Below are 21,328 nucleotides of genomic sequence, written 5' to 3'. Positions count from 1 at the left end.
CGTACGTGAAGCGTCTAAAGAATTGTCAGTACCCTTGACAATTTTGTTTAATTTGAGTCTCGGGTCTGGGTTAGTCCCGAGGGGGTGGAAAGAGGGTAAAATAGTTCCACTGCATGAAGGAGGTTCCAAGACTGCTGTTGCAAATTACCGACCGATTAGCATATCAGGAATCGTTGTCAAGGTCTTGGAGAAATTAGTCAAGAGAAGAATACAGGATTGGATAGATGAAAATGGGATGGGGGACAACGTGGTTTTGTGAAGGGTAGATCATGGCTCAGTAATTTGGTCACGTTTTATAACACAGTGACGGCTGAACTGGATAAGGGTAATGGATTTACAGCGATTCTGCTGGACCTTGCCAAGGTCTTTGAGGATACCACATGGAACTCTAATCAGTAAACTGGAGCAGATGGGGATGGATATAGGGTTGGTGAGATGGATAGGAGGGTGGTTGATGGAGAGATACCAGAGAGTGGTTTATTCAGGAGTGGAGTCCAAAAGATGGCATGTGACTAGTGGTGTGCCACAGGTTTCTATTCTTGGACCACTACTTTTCAATTTGTTCATTAACGATATAGGAAAGGATCTGAGAGGAAGTGTTCACTTGTTTGTTGATGATGCAAAGTTGGGTAGAGCAATTGTGAATGCACAGGATGTCAAAATTTTGCAGGATGATTTGTAATGTTTGGAGGACTGGGCTAGGGAAAATGGATGTCAATTTAATGTGGCAAAGTGTAAGGTTATGCATTTTGGAGTGAAAAGATTATATCACATTGTTGGAACCGTACTCTAGAAGATTGATGAGGCCAGGGATTTGGGAGTGTTGGTGGACAGGGAGTTGAAGTTTAGGGGCACATTGCAAAAGTGGCTAAATCAGCTGATCAAATCACTTGGTTGCTGAAAAATACTTTAACAAACAGAGACAAACAAGTTAATTTTCTGCTATATCGAGCCTTGATAAGACCCCATCTAGACTACTGTGCCTAGATATGGGTGCCAGGGTTTTTTCTTGATGCGAAGGTGAAGAGGATCCAGAGACGAGTGACCAAAATGATAACAGGTCTGTGGAATGAACCTTATGAGAACAGGTTGAAGATTTGTGGGTTGCAAAAATTGGTTGATAGGTGGAAAAGGGGTGATATGATTGAGACATTCAAATTACTGAAGGGTTTCTATAAGATCAATCCAGAAGATATTTTTGAGAATAGGACTGGTGGTGGTGGGAGGACTAAGGGCCATACATGGAAGCTGGGCAAGAATGTGGTTAGCAGGGGTGTTAGAGCTAGGTTTTTTACTTGGAGAGTGGTGAATGAGTGGAATATGCTACCAGTCTGTTTTGGGAGCTATGACCGTGTATGAGTTCAAGGCGAGGTATGATAGATACTGTGTGAATGTCGAATAGTTGTTCTTGACATGATGTTAGGGCCTCCCTCGATGAGTCTGTCGACTCCTTGGAGTTGCCCGAAATAATAATAATAATAATATTTTCAATATAACGATTTAGTTTTAATATTTTTAGCACTAGGCGGCATAATGAAGAAAAATTGTTATTTTGTGTCTTTTTCTATACAGAATATAGAATACTGTGGAAATATATATACTTTCAATAAAACGATTTAGTTTTACTATTTTTTGCACTAGGTGGCATCATGAAGAAAATTTGTTGTTTAGTGTCTTTTTATATAGTAATTAATATTGATGTGAATCTTAATTTGAATTAGCAGTAATTTCAGGATGTTTGCAAGGGAAATATTCACGTGTAGTAAACGTTTACCACACCCTGTAATACAGACAGTACGATTTAGGAAAGTACCATCCAGAAAACCTAGATGGTTACCTCCAGCTCCAAGTAAACTGTATCGCATACCAGAAAAGGTTTCTATCCCAGAAGATGAAAAACTACAACTTAGGCTGCTACATAACATATATAAACACGATATTAAAAATATTAGGTAAGCAAATAGCAATGGAAAAAAAAAAAACGTGAAAGTAGGATTAGACTGCTAAATGCGTATGGCCATATCTTTCGTTCTTCAAGAATTAATGGGTAGCTGTTTAGAACTGTTTATTGGTAGACTTACCTATGTACAGTTAGGATCTTACTTTTGGATCACTTAGCTGCGAAAATAATAATTAAGATATATAACAATCGTCATTACTACGTTTAATATTCCTGTACTGTTACAGAGGATTTTTTTCAACAGAAGAATGTGAGTGAAGATTTTCGTTGTGGTTTGCATTGCAGAAGATAAACCCTGCTACTCATCTGAGATTACCCAACTCACTGTCAATTGAAAATGTTCTTATAAATGTATGTATAAACCTGAATTTCATATATTAGTCACCAGCAAAAAGCCAGATCCATTTGTTACTAGCACATATTGCAGCATGCACCTTATTTTACATAAATATTTCATTTCGTGGTACATTCTGTCCTCATATAGCTACCTAATTTTTAACTTGTAAGGTTTAAAAAATACTTTTTTTTTTTTAATTTTCCTTAGTCTCTCAGTCTGTACCTTGCCTTACCATTCATCCGTAAATAGTCACGCTGTGTGGTGACAAATTAAATGCATTTTTGACTGGATAGTGTGCTGTGACCATGAGTACAAGGTCATGGTGCACTGTCCAACCAAAAGCTAAAAATTCATGTGAAAACCTAGAGTGTCCCATTTAGGAAGAAGGGGAGAACCTTAACATTTTGCATATATTTTCAGCATTAGTAATGAAATTGTGATAAAAGTAGCTGTTTTTGCCAGGAATGTGCTTGAAGCACATGCAATGTACTTGTGACTGTTGGTATATTATTTTATTATTACGTGACACCTCCAGGAAGTCCAAAGACTCATCGAGGGAGGGCACCTACTCTACAACTCTGTCTGCAGCACTCAATCCACCAACTACAACGAACCACAACTACTATCATTCTCTACAGCAACACCATCTACAGCTAGTATTTTCACAGACAATCACAAACATCATGCCCATGCCAGGATTTGAACCTGCAGCCTTTCGGCTGGAGAGTGGATAACCTAACCACTTGGCCAACCAGGCTGGCATTATTTTGAAACTGTTTTCTTTTGTATTGTTCAAAATTCCTTTGGTTGTATTTTGTAATTTATTATTTTGAAAATGTCAAGGATTAAGGTAGACGTAGTTAATTTTTATTTATTTATTTTATTGTTTTTTTATATCATTCCTACATGTAAGAAGTAGTAAAATTTGTATTAGTATTGTGTGTAGGAAAGTAGTCATTAAAAAGAAGACAAGAAGGAATCTGCTAATATGCATGCATGCTGCTGACACCAACTGCATATAATTCTTCAGGTATTCAAACAGCAAACCAAAATTCACAGCGTTAAAGTTACAGGGAATGCCGTATGTCCTGACAGAGGTGGTGTGAGAATTTTCACTTTATCATGTATGTTGTAGATGAAGATAAATATCTTCATCCACAGTTAAACAGCAGTACTGTTTGCTGTTTAATTTCTTGGACTAAAATATATGGAAAAGTAATTTGGAAGTAGAAGGTGATTTTTGTAGACCAGGAATGTATGGAATGTATCTCATTGACTTCTATTGTATGATTTTTTCCCCTGCTTTCCTTTACTCTGTTACCTTCAGAAACTTAACACCAGCATGAACCCCTCCTATATGAAGTTTCTGCACTTTTATATTTTGATATTTTTCGAATATTTTTTTTTTAAAAAATAGAGACATCTTATACTTTGGCTGTTTTTAAAAGTTTAACAATAGAAGCGTGTGTGTTATATTAATGCAAAATAAAAATATCTGTGCTTGGTTAAAGGAAAATGTAAAAGTTTATTAATAAAGATATATTTACATCTTTAAATTTTGTCAGTTTCTTTTATTAATGTGAAGTAATTTTTGATCAGTGTGATTATTGCTTTAAATCTGAGAAGGATGGTCTGTTAAATTGTTGAATTTTCTTTTTTTTTATTATTATTGTCATTCTATAGGATTTATTTACATGAAGAATATTTAAAAACTACAGATAAAGGTGAATTAATGATAGAAAAGGCAAAGCAAGAAGACTTAGAGCACCAAATGCTTATTGAAGAAAACAAAAAAGAAAATGAGCGGATAAAGAAAATTAGGTATGTTTAACAGTTAGGATCAATGAATTTGAAATTCATTGGTCTGTACAGATAACTTTTTGATTGCTGTAGTTTTTTCTCAATATTATTATTATTTATATAAGCACTCCATGGAGTCAAAAGCTCCATCGTGGGAGACCCACTCTATCCATTGATGCAATTCCTATCATACAACTTCTTAATCCTATTCACTGTTGGAGCACTCACAACCACCTCTGGCAATCCATTCCACTCATTCACCACTCTCCAAGAAAAGAACCTATGCACACCCTTACTAACCACACTCTGAGACAGCTTCCAAGTGTGATCTCTTGTTTTCTCCCTACTCCCCATTTATTGAAAAATTTCTTCTGTCAATCATAGCATCCCTTAAGTAACTTACAAGTTTCTATCATATCCCCTCTTCTCTGTCTGTCAGCTAAACTCTGCAGTCTACACACCCTCAGTCTGTTCTCATAGAGAACATTCCACAGACCTGTCAGCAGCTTGGTCACTCTTCTTTGAATCCTCTCCACCACCATCCGATATCCCAAGAAACACAGGTGACCAAATCTGTAATCTGAGCTATTTGGCAATATGTCCTATGAATTTCAAATCTCTGTTAACCATCACCCCCAGATCCCTAACCTCATCAAATTTCCTGTAAACTAGTACCATCAATATGATATGAAATGTGTAATCTTTTCATCCCAAAGTACATTACCTTATATTTTACAACATTCAATTGACAATCATTGTCCTTTGCGCACACTGCCAGTTTATTTAAATCATCTTGTAAGATATCTACATCACCTTTATCAACTGTTGCCATCACTAGTTTTGTATCATCACAAACAACTGAATGTCCCCCCTTCAAATCTTCTCTATATTATTAATGTACAAATTAAAGAATCTCCAGGACTCTGTACGAGTCCTGGAGAGTCACCCTCATTTCTGCCTTGATTCCACTCATTTGACATAATTTTCCATGAGGTATTCTGTCATATGCCTCTGCAAAGTCCATCAGTCTCATAGCTTAGCCATTTCCTTTATCCAATTCTCTTTTCACCTTATTATAAAATGCGAACAAAATTACTAAGGCAGGACCTCGCTTTTATAAAGCCATGCTGCTGTCTATAGAGTATCATATTCCTATCCACCCATTCCTGAATTTTGCTTTTAACCAACTTTTTCAATACTTTAACCACCACTCCAGAGATACTAATGGTCTGTAATTTGCTACTCTGTCTTGGAGCCACTTTTATGTAATAGAACTATCTTATCCTCTTTCCACTCTTTTGGAACCTTGCCAGAGCTTAGACTTAGATTAAACATCTTCATCAGAGGCACTACCATTTAACTTGCACGTTCTCATAGCACACAAGCTGACATACCGTCTAGGTCCACTGCTGTATTCACACTGATATTTTTCAATATACTGAGTACCTTTAGTTCATCTACCTCAGTGCTCACATCAGTCTCTGTCACCTCAGTAACTGTAGTCACCACTGGATGATATAACCCTTACTAAGTGATCACTTAGTAACTGAACTATTCTTCTGCTTCTGTCACTTTCCTACTATCAGCATTGAGTAAAGTAGTCTTTAAATAATCATTCTTTCTCTTACTTGCTACATTGTGAAAAAACTCTTCTGGATTTACTTTGGCCTGCTTAGCTAAATTTCTCTCAAAATCTGATTTTGCCTTCCTTACTATGCTTGTTACCCTTCTTGCTTGTTCTTTATATTGCTAATGAGCATGCTGATCACTTTTTTTATTTATATTCCTTTCACAATGCTTTTTTTTTTCTTTTTTTTGCAGCTCCTACTTTATGTTGCTACTCATCCACTTAATCCCTACTTGGTTTATTCTTCTGACTTTGGGTATGCAGTCTGATACTAACTCGCTCAGAACAGTCCCTGACTGCTTCCCATGCACTAATGACATTCATTCGATGTGGCTTCTTATACCATGGCATAAGACATAAATCCTTTCTTGAGTGAAAATTCCATATGTTGAGCAACCTCCTAGAACAAGATTACATGGTATCTTTCCCCGATTGGAGGTAGAGTTCCTACTATAATCAAAGATAGATCTTTCTGATGCTATTACCAGATCCAACACACTCACACCCCTGGTCCCCTCCATCACTTGCTGTTTCATGTAATTATCCCTTAGTAATGTATGAATTCAGTTTTGCCATGTGCCTTTTCCTTCTTCCAATCTGAATTGCCATAGTTAACGTCTCCCATGATAATTGCTTGGCCTGCACTCATACTCATCTATTCCAGAGGTGGATATTTCCTCACAATCTTTCCTGCATTCATACTCATCTATCCCAGAGGTGGCTCTCTCCTTACAGTCATTCCTGCATCCACACTCATTTGTCTCAGGGGTGGCTGGACATGTGCTTAAATGCTCCCCCCTCAATTTCTCTAGTTCCCTGGTTTTGCACTATCTGATCTAACCAAAATGATTCAAGTGCAGTTCATCAGGCATATACAGGTCTATTCGTCCATCAAATTCATTCTGTGCATCTATAAACTGCACACCATTCCTCATACAATCTTCTTGTTCACAATCATTCTTCTCAATTCTGTCCTATCATATCTAGGTAGCAGACTCACCATCTTTTCTTTCTTACTCTTCATTTTTGCTTCTTCCAACAACTCTTTTATATCCTCTCTCTCATTGCATATTTCTTACCTTTCAAATTAGTTGTGTCTGCCAAAACAGTTAACTCCTTAACTTCTTTCTTCTGCAAACTTAAAGCTTCACTAACATCCTTTATCTTCACACCTAGAAAACATGCTTTCATCACTTTCTCATTAAGCATTGCTCTTATCATTGAATCCCCATACAGTACTTTCTTTTTCTCCCAGTTTCTCACACTTTTATGCTTTCCCAATTCACTCGTTCCTTCTTTCTTCCTCCTGCTGTACCACATGCCATATAAATATCATTCAACATCGGTGTCTTGGCCACCATTTTTCTCATATGCATCTGTGGCATAATGTAGAATGCTTTTGAAATAATATCATGTAATAATAGTCACGACTAAACAACACACATGACACAGTCAAAAATAAAGAAAATAACACCAATTATATTTAACAATATCTCTGATATTTACTAAAAATAAGGACTTATCTGAGCAACATGTGTACCACAGCCACTATTAAGGATGATGCTAGTGCCCTCTTCCATAAATATGATGACTTTCTAATAGCCACACTCTCTGCAAGGTATGTTTCCTCCAGGAACATTGATCAAGTTTTGAAATAAAACCTGGACTCTGCCAAGGAGGTGTTTTCTCACTAACCGTGTTCAATATAGCAGTGAAAAAAATGGATAAAAATGAATTCATGCCAGTGACGTTGTTATCCTTGGGTATTCTCATAAGGTTGTTATACACACTATATCTAATTTAGTCAAGGTAAGTAAGCCTTTAGGTCTTGTTGTAAATCTGGAAAAGAATAAAAGTAAACATATGTACATTTATGTACATATCAAGTGGATAATTTTAACTATCTAGGAGTAAACATTAACAGCTACAAACTCCTGAAGTCTATAATATTATCAAGAACATTGAAAGAAAAACTCAATGTAAGCTATCTTCAACCAATATTAAGCTATGGTTGTGAAACATGGTCAACAAGAAGGGAGATAGTAGAAAATTTATCACATTTGAAAGAAAAGTACTGAGTTATCTGTTATCTACAATCAAAATACTGGAATCAGAATTCAAACTTCACTAATTTCTAGCCTTTACATCAAAACAAATGAACCACCTTTGTTACTTCAACATTAACAGCTGTCTCTATTATATGTGATTAAAATTCAAAAGTGCTGTATCTGATCATTGCATCACAGAACTTAACACTAGCCAATCTAGCTATGCTGCCTCTGCTTGGAGAAAGTAATCATGTAGTCTTGACCTGGGAGATTGCCAGGCATGCAGAATTTTCTATTAAGAAAGGATATGTGTGTAACTTCAAAACAGGTGATTATGACAAGTTTAGAAGACTGCTTTCAGCAGAGCAGTGGCATAAGAATTTGCCATACTACATCTAATTTAGTCAAGGCAAGTAAGCCTATAAGTCTTGTTGTAAACTGGAAAAGACTAAATATATGTACATTTCAAGAACCTATCAAAACTGCTTCAACTTGGTTGTTGATAATTATATCTTTGATCAAGTGGATAATTTTAACTAACCTGGAGTAAACATTAACAGCTACAATGATATGCATCAAGAGATAGAGGAAAGAATTGAGATGGCCAGTCATGGATATTTTGCAGTTTTACGACTCCTGAAGTTTTAAAACTATATTATCAAGAACATTCAGAGCAAAACTCATTTTAAATATTAACCCAGTATTAACCTGTGGTTGTAAAACATGGTCAACAAGAAGGGAGATAGTAGACAACTTATCATATTTGAAAGAAAAGTACTGCGTTATCCACAATCAAAATATTAAACTGTAGAAGAAGACATAATGAGGAACTACAAAACCTGTTTCAAATACCCAGCATCCTATCACCTTATAACAAGCAAGAAAATTGAGTGGTTTGGTCATGTTTGGAGAGCAGATAACCAGTTAATCAAACAAGTACTTACAAATAAAGCTAACAAGAAAAGACCACAGGAATACCTTGTAAATGATGGATGAATGTGGTTGATTAGAGACTTAAGACAGCTGAAAGAACACTACACCAGATTTAGCTTATGACAGAGACTGATTGGAAAACTCGGTGATCATAGCATTAGATCTAAATTGTCCATTAAGTTGAAAGAAGAAGAAGGTATTGGAGTGCACTGTTATAAGGTTTGTATTGTATTGGTGGCATTTCACCCTCCTGGGGTGAAATTCCACCAATACAATACTTAGCTTCTATGTCATGGGATGCCAGCATGAGTTCTTTGTTCCTTTGTATCATGTGCTTATCAGATCAAAACTTAATTATGGGTGCCAAGTCTGTGCCTCTGCCAGAGACAGTACACTATGATGGGTGGATCCTATCTACCATCAAGCAATCAGAATTGCAGCTGGAGAATTTCATACTTCACCAACAAATGAACCACCTTTGTTACTTTAACATTAACAACTGACTCTATTATACGTGACTAAAATTCAAGAGTGCTGGATCTAATCATTGCATCACTTAACACTAGCCAATCTAGTTATGCTGCCTCTGCTTGAAGAAAGTAGTGTCATGTAGTCTTGACCTGGGAAACTGCCAGACATGCAGAATTTTCTATTAAGAAAAGATATATGTGTAACTACAAAACATGTGATTATGACAAGTTGAGGAGGAAGTTTTCGGTAGAGCAATGGCATAAGAATTTGGAGATATCATTGGTGCATGGGAGGCGGTCAAGGGGTGTTTAAAGAAAGCAATATCTGAATGTATACCTAGAGTCTGAAGCAATAGATTATAGAGAAAAAGGTGATCAGCATGCCCATGAACAGTATAAGGTGCAGGCAAGGTGTGACTGGTAAGGAAAGCCAAAGCTAATTATGAGAGAAAGCCAGCTGATGAGATCAAAAGAAACCCTAAAGAGTTCTTTCACTATGTGGCAAGTAAAAGGAAAAATGACTATGGAAGGATGACTTTAAAAAGTGCTGATGGTGGGGAGGTAACAGAACCAAACCAAATACTTGAATTACTGAGTGAACATTTTTCAGGGGTGTGCCATCCAGGTAGTGACATTGATTGATTGGAGAATAGAGTTTGAAGAAATGGAGGTGCTTAAAATATTGCAAAACCTCAATGCAACACAGCCATGGGATAAGATGGATGTTGGCCTGTGTATATGAGAATGTTGAAGGGAATTATCAACTCCTCTGACCAGGCTGTTTAATTTAAGCTTTAGTAGTGGGAAGGTGCTAATGGAGTGGAAAGAGGACAAAATAGTCCCATTGCATAAAAGAGACTCCAAGACAGAAGTAGCAAATTATAAGCTAATAAGCATCTCAGGAGGGGTGGTTAAGGTATTGAAGAAATTGATGAAAGACAGAATTCAGGACTGGTTGGATAGGAATGATACTCTATAAGGGAACAACATGGTTTTGTGAAGTAATTTGCTTACTTTTTATAATCAAGTGGCAGTGGGGTTGGATAAGGTAAATGATTACTCAGTGATATTGCTAGACTTTGCAACAAAAACATTTGACAAGATTCCACATAGAACCCTATTGCATAAATTGGAGCAAAGCGATGGATAAGAATCTGGTGATTTGGATTAGAGAATGGCTTATAGACAGATTCAAAGAGTGTTTTATGGAGGAGGTTGAGTCCAGGAGATGGCAAGTGACCAGTAATGTACTACAGGGCCAAGTACTTGGTCCTCTTTTGTTTAATTTGCATATCAATGATATAGGAAATGATTTGACAGGAAATTTTCAGTTGTTTGCTGACATTGCTAAACTGAAGGTGGTAAAGGTGATTCAGAGAGAGAGAAAGATCCTGCAAGAAGACTTAAACAGACTAGCATTATGGACAAAGGTAAATGGTAAACCCGGTAAGGTGATGCACTTTGGGAATAGATCAGAAGCTGTGTACTATATTGATGGAATTGAACTGCAGGAAACTGATGAGACCAGGGACTTGGGTGTGATTGTGGACAGGGAGTTGAAGTTTAGAGGGCATATTACAAAAGTAACTAGAACAACACATCAGATTACATGATTTTTGAAGAACACTCTAACAAGTAGGGATATGAGGTTATTGTTCCCTTATATAAGGTTTTAAGAAGGCCACATCTGGACTGCTGTGCTCTTGGATTTGGACTCTTGGATTCCATGCTGATGAAGAAGTTGTGGAGAGGATCCAGAAGTGAGCAACAAAGATTGTGGCAGGTCTGTGGAATGTTTCCTATGAATAGATTGATGGTTTGTAGGTTTCAAAAAATTTAGCTGACAGATGAAAAAGAAGAGACAAGATAGAAGCATTTAAGCTATTAAAGGAGTCTTATAGGATTGACACTGAAGACATTTTTCTGTACATGGCAAGAAGGGAGAGAACAATGGATCATCAGTGGAAGTTGTGTAAGAATGTGGTTAGCCAAGGTTGTTAGAACTAGGTTTTTTGCTTGGAGGGTTGTGAATGGTTTGCCAGAGGTGGTTGTAGGTGCTTCATCAGTGAATAAGTTTAAGGAGAAGTGGGATGGCTAGTGTGTGAATAAATGGATCTCCCACAATGAGTCTTCTGACTCCATGGAGATACCTGTGTAATAATAATAATAAATAAAATCCCTGCCAGATCATCCCATGTGGCCAACTATTTTTTGTCCACTGTGGGAAAATTTGTATAACAATCATTAGACTGCCACATGTCCCTTTGATTTGTGAACAAAAGCATCCCTACAATCTCTAAATATCAGGGTAGACCACAATACACATATGCCACAAGATACACTACAGCCATGGCCTTCATGCATACTACCATGCAGCTTTTCTTTGTGCAGGTAACCAAAACAATCCATTCCCTCTTGCTATCTACCAGCAGCTCTTTCAAGCTCATACAGCAGAATTTTGTGCCTGTCTACACAGACTTCAAAATCAAAGGCTTAGGATCTGCAGCTGTCTTTCCAGATAGCATAAAGTCTACTCAGATTCCACTGGAAAATAGTTACTGTTGAACTGCAAGCAATAGAGCTTGGATTAAATTACATAAAATTGCACCACTACCAGCAGAATATTACCATTCAGACTCACAAAGCTCTCTACAGGCAATAAGAAGTCTGGAACTCCAAAAACTTCCTGTGCTCTGTTCTATTCAAGATCTCTTCTCAGTTAAGGGCTAACAATGAGCTCTGTCAGATCAGGCCTGAAATCAAATTGTGGCAGTCTAGTCTAGTCTATGCAGGGACTGTAGACTAGAAAGGAAGTTGTACATGCCTGCCTCCGCATAGGTCTTAGTCATCTTACAAATTCCTCCCAATTCAAGGGTGATTACATGCCTGTGTAGTTCAGTTTTATCTACAAAGCATGATCCTAATTGATTGCCCTTATTATGTTGACGAGCACAGTCATTATTTTAGTCCTTTTAATAATGTCTGAGCCCTATACACTAAGAGCGGTTTTATCTCTTTGTCAAGTATTGATTTTGTGTTTAAATTTCTGCAGAGCATTAATGTTTATAATTGCATATAGTATGTGTATGTATTGTATATCTAAGTTTGATTTTAAAATGTACATATTGTATATAGATCTGATTTTTTTTAAGATTTGTTTGTTTATATCTGGCTGTTTTTATCTACTTTTTTTTTACACTCATTTTTTTATATGTTGTTTTTAGCTGTTTTTCATACACCTGTTTCTACACCCATTAAATACCCATTTTCCTATACATAAGATGCTACTGTCGGTTACTTGTGAACTACTCTAACCCTTGTATTGACAAAGTGACCTTCGCTGTTCTTGTACCAAAACAAAACAAATCTATCATGATATAGAAAAACTTTGGATAGGCTCTAGAGACAGGTAACTAAGGCCATTTGGTCCAACCATCTTCTGGGAAGGCTTTCCATTAGATATTGGTATGTTGCTGCAGTAATTCTCTTTCATTCTTCCAGAAAAGCATTAGCAAAGTCAGTCACTGATGTCAGATGATTCTTCTCTGCCTCAAAATCTGAAGAACTTAACTGTGCAGGCCAGTCAAGTTTTTCAGCACCCATCTCTTCAAACCATTATGCACAGATCTCGCTTTGTTGATGGAGACATTGTTGGACACAGGACAAGGCCTTCACCGAACTATTGCCATAAAGTTGGAAGGACAGAATTCTCTAGAATGGCTTTATTCTCCATCACTAAACCATGAAAAACAGTCCCAGACCATGATGCCTTCTCCACCAAACTACACAATTAGCACAAGACATTTCTAACAAGTAGCGTGCTCCTGCCATCTGCCAAACTCAGCCTTGTCTATCAGACTGCTAGATAGTGAAGTGTGATTCATAACTCTAGAGAATGTGTTTCCAGTGCTCTAGAGTCCAATAGCTTACACTACCCACCCGATGCTTGGCTTTGCCTTTGCTGATTTTAGGCTTGTGTGCAGCTATGGAAACACTAATGTTTTTCTGCTCCCAATGAAGAGTTGTTATGCTGACATTTCTCATAAGGCATTTTGGAACTTGGTTGCAACTGTATACCAAGGATGCAATATTTTTCATGCCACATACTTTAGTACATTTTATATAGGCTTAGATATAGAAGACTGCTATTTAAAATAAATGCTTAGTAGGACTGATTTTGGAAGGCATAATTGTGACTTCTTTCTAAAATATGGAGAAAATGCAAAGCCCACTTTCACTTAATAAGTGTAAACATTTTGAAGATAATAAATAATGAAATCATTTCTATATAGCTCATATATCATATTTATATCACAAGTATAATAATTTATGTAACTCATTATTTTTTAAAACTAATCATCTGTTTGTAATTCTGTATTTATAGACAGGCTTGCACTGAACAGGAATTCATGAAAAAGCAAGAACAGCTTCTGCATGCAGAAAATGAAATGAAGGAATACATAGAATTTCAGAAATGCACTGTTGAGCAGTTAGTGCAACAAGAAAAGGCAAGTTAAAATATACCATTAGCAGACATTTTTACTGTACTTTGTTGATAAGCAGCTGATTTAAAGTTTCATAGAGGGGCAAAAAAGAAAAAAAGACTGATGATACAGTTGTATGGAAGTGCTTATGTAAATCTTACATCAGCAACATATTTTTGACCACATTTCATGATTATATAGATTTTTTATTTCTATACAGTCATTAATATCAGATTTGAAGACTTACATAAGAAGAAAGTGTTCCAAAAATCAACATTAATAGCAATGAACAAAGAGGAAGAAAATTTGTTCTGTGAGTTGAACCATAAAGAAGTGTTCAGTAGTCACTTTATATCCTTTGACAGATGGACAGTGAGGATATTATCAATGCCAATGTAAATGATCAGTGATCATAAAAATCTGTAAAAATCTCAATCAGCAGCAATGGAACATCTGTATTAAAGCATATGCAATGTGAATGAGCAAGTGATGGATCATTAATCAACTAATTGCTCACTTTTGTACTTAAAATTTTAGACAGTTCCTAGAGGCATCACCCCACATGCTATTTCATCATCAAATTCCTGACATATACCCACAAGGAGTGTACAGAATATGATAGTACTACATGAAAAATTTACATCATTACTGACTTCTATCTACAATTTTCATCCAAATCAGTCTGTTACTTGTCAAGACTCCAACATTATCAGATCTTATATTTCTGTTGTCTAAGGTACTTTATACCGTATCAATCCACCTATATCTTGGTCTTCCTCTCGGTCTTTTTGCTGCCAAACTGGCAGAGAACACTTGTTTTGCTAATCTTTCCTCGCCCATTCTGTTTAAGTGACCATACCACCTGAAATTAGCTCTGCTGACGCATTCCTGGATGCTGACAATGTCAATTTCTTTCCTAATATCCTCGTTTTTAATATGATATTGCCATTGATGCCATCTGTTCATTCCTCTAATCTTTCTCAGGACTTTCATATCTGCAGTCTCTAGTCTTTGGTCAAGTGTTTTACTTCTGACCGAGCTCTCAGATCCATAAATTAAAACTGGTTTGAAAACTGTCTTGTACACAGCTAATTTAGTGTTCCGACTAATTTCTCTCTTATTCCATATGAATTTATTCAATTGATTTCCTACCATACCAGCTTTGTTGATTCTGTTGCCTATTTCCATATTTAATTTACTATCTTCACTAAAAACCATGCCTAAGTAGCTGAAATGTTTTACTTGTTCCACAGGTTAACCATTCAAAACACACTTGACATTTTCAACGATTCTGCCTATTTTCATTTTCTTTGTCTTTTTATTGCTGACCTTCATATGATACCTATTACAACAGTTATTCAATTTAGTCAGGGAATCTTGCAAACTTCTAGCAGATTTATTTAGAAGTATAACATCATCTGCATAAAGCAAACAGCTGACATTAACATCTCCAATTCGAATATCATGTTTAATATCACTTTCCTTCATAATGTGATCTGTATAGATAATGAATAACAGGGGGGATAATGTACATCCTTGTTTCACACCAGATTTAACATTAGACCATCTTCTTGTACTTCCTTCAATTCTAACTGCTGACTTACAACTCAAATAAAGACTAAGTATTGCTTGATATAATGCCCCATTGATGCCATATAACTGCAGCGTATTGAATAGCTTCTCTCTTTGCACCTTGTTATATGACTTTTCCAGATTGACAAAACTTAAATACAGATCTTTGTTATATTCCCATGCTTTCTCAACTATTTGTCATAAAGTGAAGATCTGATCCTGACAGCCTCTATTTGACCTGAATCCAGCTTGTTCTTCACCAAACTTTTCTTCCACAATTCTTCTGAACCGTTTCTCAAGTATACTTGCATAAATCTTGCCAGGAACACTCAGTAGGGAAATACCTCTGTAATTCTCACATTCAGTTTTATTTCCCTTTTTATATATGAGTACTATTAGAGCTCTACTCCAATCATCGGGAATTCGTCCCTCTGTCCAGGCTTTCTGATCTATACAGTGCAGCCGCCGTAAGACTTTTATACCACCATATGTCAGTATTTCTGGTCGAATATCATCTACTCCTATTGCCTTTCCACATTTCAAGCCTTTCATGGCATTTTCTATTTCAAGTATGGATATGTATTCCTGACTGTATGCCTATTGAGTGTTTTTTACCACTGTGATATCACTTCTTGTTTCATTTAGCAATTTTTCGAAGTAATTACTCCATACTTCAAGGATATCTTTTTCTCCAGTTTTCATGTCACCTTTATCATCTCTAACTCCTTTTACAGCACTCTTTCCTCCATTTCTAAGCTTCTTCAACAACCTCCAGAATATTTTGCCACCTTCTTGATATTTATTTTCTATGTTCTTGCCAAAGTCCTCCCATGACTTTTGTTTAGCTAGTTTTACACAGTGTTTTGCTTTCTTACATTTGTCTCTGTATTCTCTAAGAGCACATGCTGACTTATTTGCCAGGAACTTTTGATATGCTTTCTTCTTTTCCTTCACTGCCTCTTTATCTTCCTGTGTTCACCATGGACTTCTGATTTTTCTACCCTTGCAGACAACCACACCACATGCCTCTCTGGCTGAATCAATCAGGGTTTTCTTCAAGGCTTGCCACTGAATCTCCAAGGTTTGTTTCCTGTTCTCAAACTCTTTTATTTTTTCTTCAATAATCTTTGTGTATTTTATCTACAGTTCACATCTGAGAGCTACTCAACTTTTATTTGCTTTAAAACTTTTTTACATGTTATTCTTTTCAATATGAAATTCAGTTTCATCCTGCTCAAGAATAAATAGTGATCACTTCCAATTAGAAATCCTCTGTACACTCTGGTGTCCTGCATCAGGGAGAAAACATCAATATCAACAATAACATAGTCAATGAGACTTTTCTTATTCCTTGACTCTCCATATGAATTTGTGCACATTTTTTTATGTTGGAACATGGTGTTAGTAATAACCAGTCCATGTTCCGAGCAGAAATCCAACAGGTATTTGCCATTATTATTAGCTTTGCTCTTTTCTCCAAATTTTCCCAAAATATTTTTGTAAGTCTGACTTTCATTTCCTACTCTGCTATTTAGATCCCCAACAAGGACCAACTGTTCCTTTTTCATTGTGTCAGTTGCATTTTCTAAAGCCTCAAAAAATTCCTCCACTTCTACCTTAGTAGAACCTTCTGTGGGACCATAGGCACAAATAAGTCTCATTGTCCAATTCCCCATTCTGATATTAGCCCGCATCACTCTACTTGAGACTGCCTGCCATTCAAGAAGATTAGCCTCATATTTTGTGTTGAATACAACGGCTACTGTGATAAATTTAGTTTAATCCTTTATCCAAGTGTGAGCAAACAAAGTTTGCGCCTGAAAGTATCTTCAGGACTGGGGTAAGGTTATGCAACACCGGGCAACTCGTTGCAAAGGTGGAGCAAGCTAACATCACTCCTATCTCAGTATCTCCCATAATGCAAAACACATCTCCTTGTGGATATGTATATAATATTATGCACTAAGGAAAGGTCCACTACCCAGACTAGTTTCGACCTTTATTGAGATCTCTTCAGTGGGAGCCAGGCCCAAGTGGAGATACTAGGCAGAAGCATTAGCAAGGTCATCTCTACCTATAGGCTTTGCCAAACGGTGTGCCACCTTTTTTATTAAATTACTCTGGATTTAGAGAAAGATGTTGAGACCTCAAAGATGAAGAGACCTCAATAAAGGTCGAAGCTATTCTGGGTAGTGGTCTTTCCCTTAATGCATAACATTATACATATCTGCAAGGAGATGTGTTTTGCATTATGGGAGATACTGAGACAGGAGTGCTATTAGCTTGCTCCATCTTTGCAATGAGTTGCTTGGTGTTGTACCACCTTACCCCAGTCCTGAAGATACTTTCAGGCGCAAACTTTGTTTATTCACACTTGGATAAAGGATTAAACTAAATTTATTATAGTCTAACCAAGTGAAAAATAAACTTTCAACTATGGCTACTCCTTCTTTTCCTTGATTGTCATTGCCTGAATATAACATTTTGTATTTATTGCTCAGAAACATCTCACCTGTTTTTGTCTTTTTTCTTTCAGTCACCCCTATTATGTTGATCTGGTGCTCATCTAATTCCTCATCTAGCTCCATTTCTTTGCCATTCAGGCTTCTTATTTTGATAGTACCGATCTTTAACTGTGGTGATGTTGGGTTTGGGTGTGCTTTCAGATTTGTTCCAGTAGCTGACTTTTCGCTGTTCCCCCTGGTTCCCTGGCGAAAACAATGGGTGCCTTGTTTAACCGGGCAACGCCCCAGCCGGCATGAAATTTTGTCATGTTGTACCATCATTTTTTATTTTGGTTTAATCCAGGTAGGAATACAATTTGGTTGGCTAAATCTCAAATTGCCAGCCCATCCCCATTCGTTCAGTATCCAAGTAGATACCCAACAAGGTGCACCATGAGAAGGTGAGGATTGGACATTAGGTCAGAAGCCCTGGTCAGTTCTCCGCATTCCTTTAAAGGCTATGTCGAGGTCTCCTTTCAGTTATACAGCTTTGACCCTTAAACACCCCTATACATACACATGCTATTTACTCTGTATAATTGTGATTGTGTTGAGTTAATAGCTGTTTAATGGTAAAGTGACACTGAGGAATAGAGAAAACATAATTTTTTGGATGCAATATTTGTAATATGTTTATGCATAAGAAAGACTGTCTGGTGGAGTTATTTCAAAAAAAGGGAAATCTCTCTCTTTCCCTCTGTGTCTTGTCCGGAGATTTGGGCATAATAAAAAATAAGACCTGAAGAAAAGTTTTTTTTTTTTTTTTTTTTTTTGCAAGAAATAAGACAGGATTGAGTTTTGCAAGTATCAGAGTCAACAAAGATGGTAAAACTCTGGTGAAGAGTAGTTTGGAGAGGCAGAATTTAGGGTTTTAGAAGTAGATTTTCTAAAAGTTTTAATCATTTCTCTAAAGCAAAGTTTGTCAAATGAGGGGAAAAAAAATTTAACGTACTGTCTTTTTCACAATTATTGATTGAAGAATGTTAGTGATATACCAAAGAAAAGGAGTAGGCGAAAGAATGAGTTTTCTGGCATATTATTTGCAGAATGAGGATAAAGATCCATCTACCCCTCACACAGCATGTAACCAGAGAGAAAGCCAAAAACTGGATATCTACTGGACATCAGAGTTAAGGAGAAGCGAGGAGAGCTCTTTCTTATGAGAAATAAGAAATGACTGTGTTTTAGTAGCACTGAAGTTCATTAACTAGTCTTCATCCACAACTACTAGAAAATGTCATAGAGATCAGTGAACTTGAAGCTTGGATAATTTCAACACGACATGATTTGTCAAATGAAGAAGAGGAATGAAAAGAGGTCAAATTGAGGAGACAAATTTCTGCTGTTGGCTTTTATGAAATAATCTAATTTAGTTTTAGATTATTTGCTGATTGTATTTATTTATGTATTTATTGCATGCCTCAGCATAGGCTAAATATGAAGCTGGAGTTCTTGATGCAAGCCATCTGCAGTAGCTGTTTTTTTTCTTCAACTGCTTTATTACACCTTCTGTGGAATCGGAGCTTAGAAAGTAGAGGAGAACTTGTGATAGAATGAAGATTAAAGGCCTTTGTGCCAGTGAGGATAATTTCTGTAACTTCCTCGGAGCAGGCATGTGTGCCAGAAGCAGGGCCAGCCCTAGGAATTTTGGCACCCCTTCCCCCTAAAAAAAAGTCTTTTAATGATATCTTAAAAGCCATGATGTTAAGCTGGGCTTCAACATGTCTGATCACAAATTCTAAATAGTAGCATTAGCTAATCAAAATTCATAAGTTAATGAAAAATGATCATAAATTATATTTTTTACAGAAAGAGAGAGACAATTAACTCTTTAACGGAGGAATTTTGTTCTGAAAATGTGCATCTGCATGGGCAATTAAAATCAAGCAAAGACGAGTATACTCATCAAATGCAGAGTAAATGCACCTGCTGTAAATTTTAATTAAATTATAACAAAGTAGCAATTTTTAAAAGTTAGTTTATTTGAAAAATCAATAATTTTATTGCTCCAAAATTCATTAATATCACAAATACTATCAACACAACCTAAAAAAATATTGTTTTTATAATGTATTACTATTAGCTTACATGTAAGTAATACTCATCATGTCATGTAGAATTAAGAACTGCTAAATCACAAAGATTTAGCAGTTCTTAACTTTGTTAAGAACATGCTAAATCTTTGTGATTTAGCATGTTCATAAACACAGTTCATAACTATGGTAAATATAATATTTTTTGGCTTTTAGAACACGTGTCATGTATTAACATAAGTTAGTTTACATTTTCGTTAAAATGCAAACCTAATGTTTAAAACAAAATTTTTGTTGCTTTCATATTCGCAAAATCACAAATAAGGCCAGTGTAGTGTAATTTCTGACTGCTTTCATGTTCAATTGAAATCATGGTAAGACCTTCCGATCGAGTTTCAGCCAGTGTAGAACATAAATAAGTTTTAATAAGCTTTAGTTTTGAAAGACTATGCTTGCCACTTGCAACTGTTACAGGTAATGACAGTAATATTCTTAAAGCTACTGCCACATTAGGAGCAAAGTTATTTTCAACTATATAACGTACAGTTCAATTGGTGGCATATTTTCTTGTACTAAGCATGAAACTATTCTCAGTTCATCAAATAGCTCAATGGCATCAATGTTTCTATTTTCTTGATGCATTAGAATTCTTCTTCTTCTGCAGCTTCTCCCACTTAAGTGGAGTCATTTCGATTTTAATTTAACTGTTGTTACTTCATTCTTTTTTTTAGCATTTAATGTTAGTGTACTCATTTCTTGTCCTGAAGAAGCCAGACAGACTTAAGCTGGCAAAACTTGTTGATGATTGTATATATTTATAAAGAACTTCTTCTGCAGCTTCTCCCACTTAAGTGGGGGTCACTGTTGATGATGAGTCTCCTCCACATCCAAGTTCTTCATCCTCAAGTCCTCTTCTACCAGCTCCCTCCATCTCTTCTTTGGCCGCCCACGCTTCCTCCTTTCTTGCACATCCACCTGCATGACCCTTCTTCCCACATATTCGTCCTCCCTCCTCATCACATGACCAAAGCATCTCAGCCTTGCCTCCTGTATCTTCGCTCCTAAGTTCATAACTTTCACTGTTCCCCTCACATAGTCATTTCTCAGACGATCCTTTCTGGTCACACTGCACATCCACCTAAGCATTCTCATCTCTGCTACTTCCATCCTACTGATGTTATTTTTCCTCAGGGCCACAGTTTCTATAGCATACGTCATAGCTGGCCTCACTACTGTCCTATAGATTTTGCTTTTCCAATTGATTGGCACCCTCTTATCGCATAACACTCCAGCCATCTCCCTCCAGTTCCTCCAACCCGCTTGTATCCTGCATCCCACTTCCTTCTCAGCTCCTCCATCTTCTTTCACTGTTGAACCTAAGTATCTAAAGTCCCTCACCCTCCTGATGACATTTCCTTCCAGCTCCAGGTCTGTCTCCTGGCTGCCGCCTACTGTATAACACATATACTCTGTCTTACTTCTGCTCAGTCTCATACCTCTCTCTTCCAGTACTTTTCTCCATCTTTCCAGTTTAGTTCCTGCTTCTTCTCTTGAATCTGC

The 21,328-nt window shown here is 36.7% G+C and overlaps 1 protein-coding gene across 1 annotated transcript in view; it reads left to right on the top strand.

The window, feature by feature from the left end:
* The first annotated feature begins 1,621 nt into the window (after positions 1-1,621).
* Positions 1,622-21,328, top strand: part of LOC150107193 (small ribosomal subunit protein mS26-like) — a 41,931-nt gene continuing 22,224 nt past the window's right edge. The window contains exons 1-3 of the mRNA XM_090391052.1: positions 1,622-1,952; positions 3,981-4,118; positions 13,560-13,683. Of these exons, the coding sequence (XP_090247178.1) occupies positions 1,735-1,952; positions 3,981-4,118; positions 13,560-13,683 (480 nt within the window). The 5' untranslated portion in view covers positions 1,622-1,734. The remainder of the gene's footprint in view (positions 1,953-3,980; positions 4,119-13,559; positions 13,684-21,328) is intronic.

This window comes from Typopeltis vanoorti, chromosome 4 (assembly GCF_054136105.1).
Source record: "Typopeltis vanoorti isolate ZY-2024b chromosome 4, IOZ_Tvanoo_1.0, whole genome shotgun sequence".
Classification (NCBI taxonomy): domain Eukaryota; kingdom Metazoa; phylum Arthropoda; class Arachnida; order Uropygi; family Thelyphonidae; genus Typopeltis; species Typopeltis vanoorti.
The sequence above is the reverse complement of the archived record's forward strand: the minus strand, read 5'-3'. Positions and strand labels throughout refer to the sequence as shown.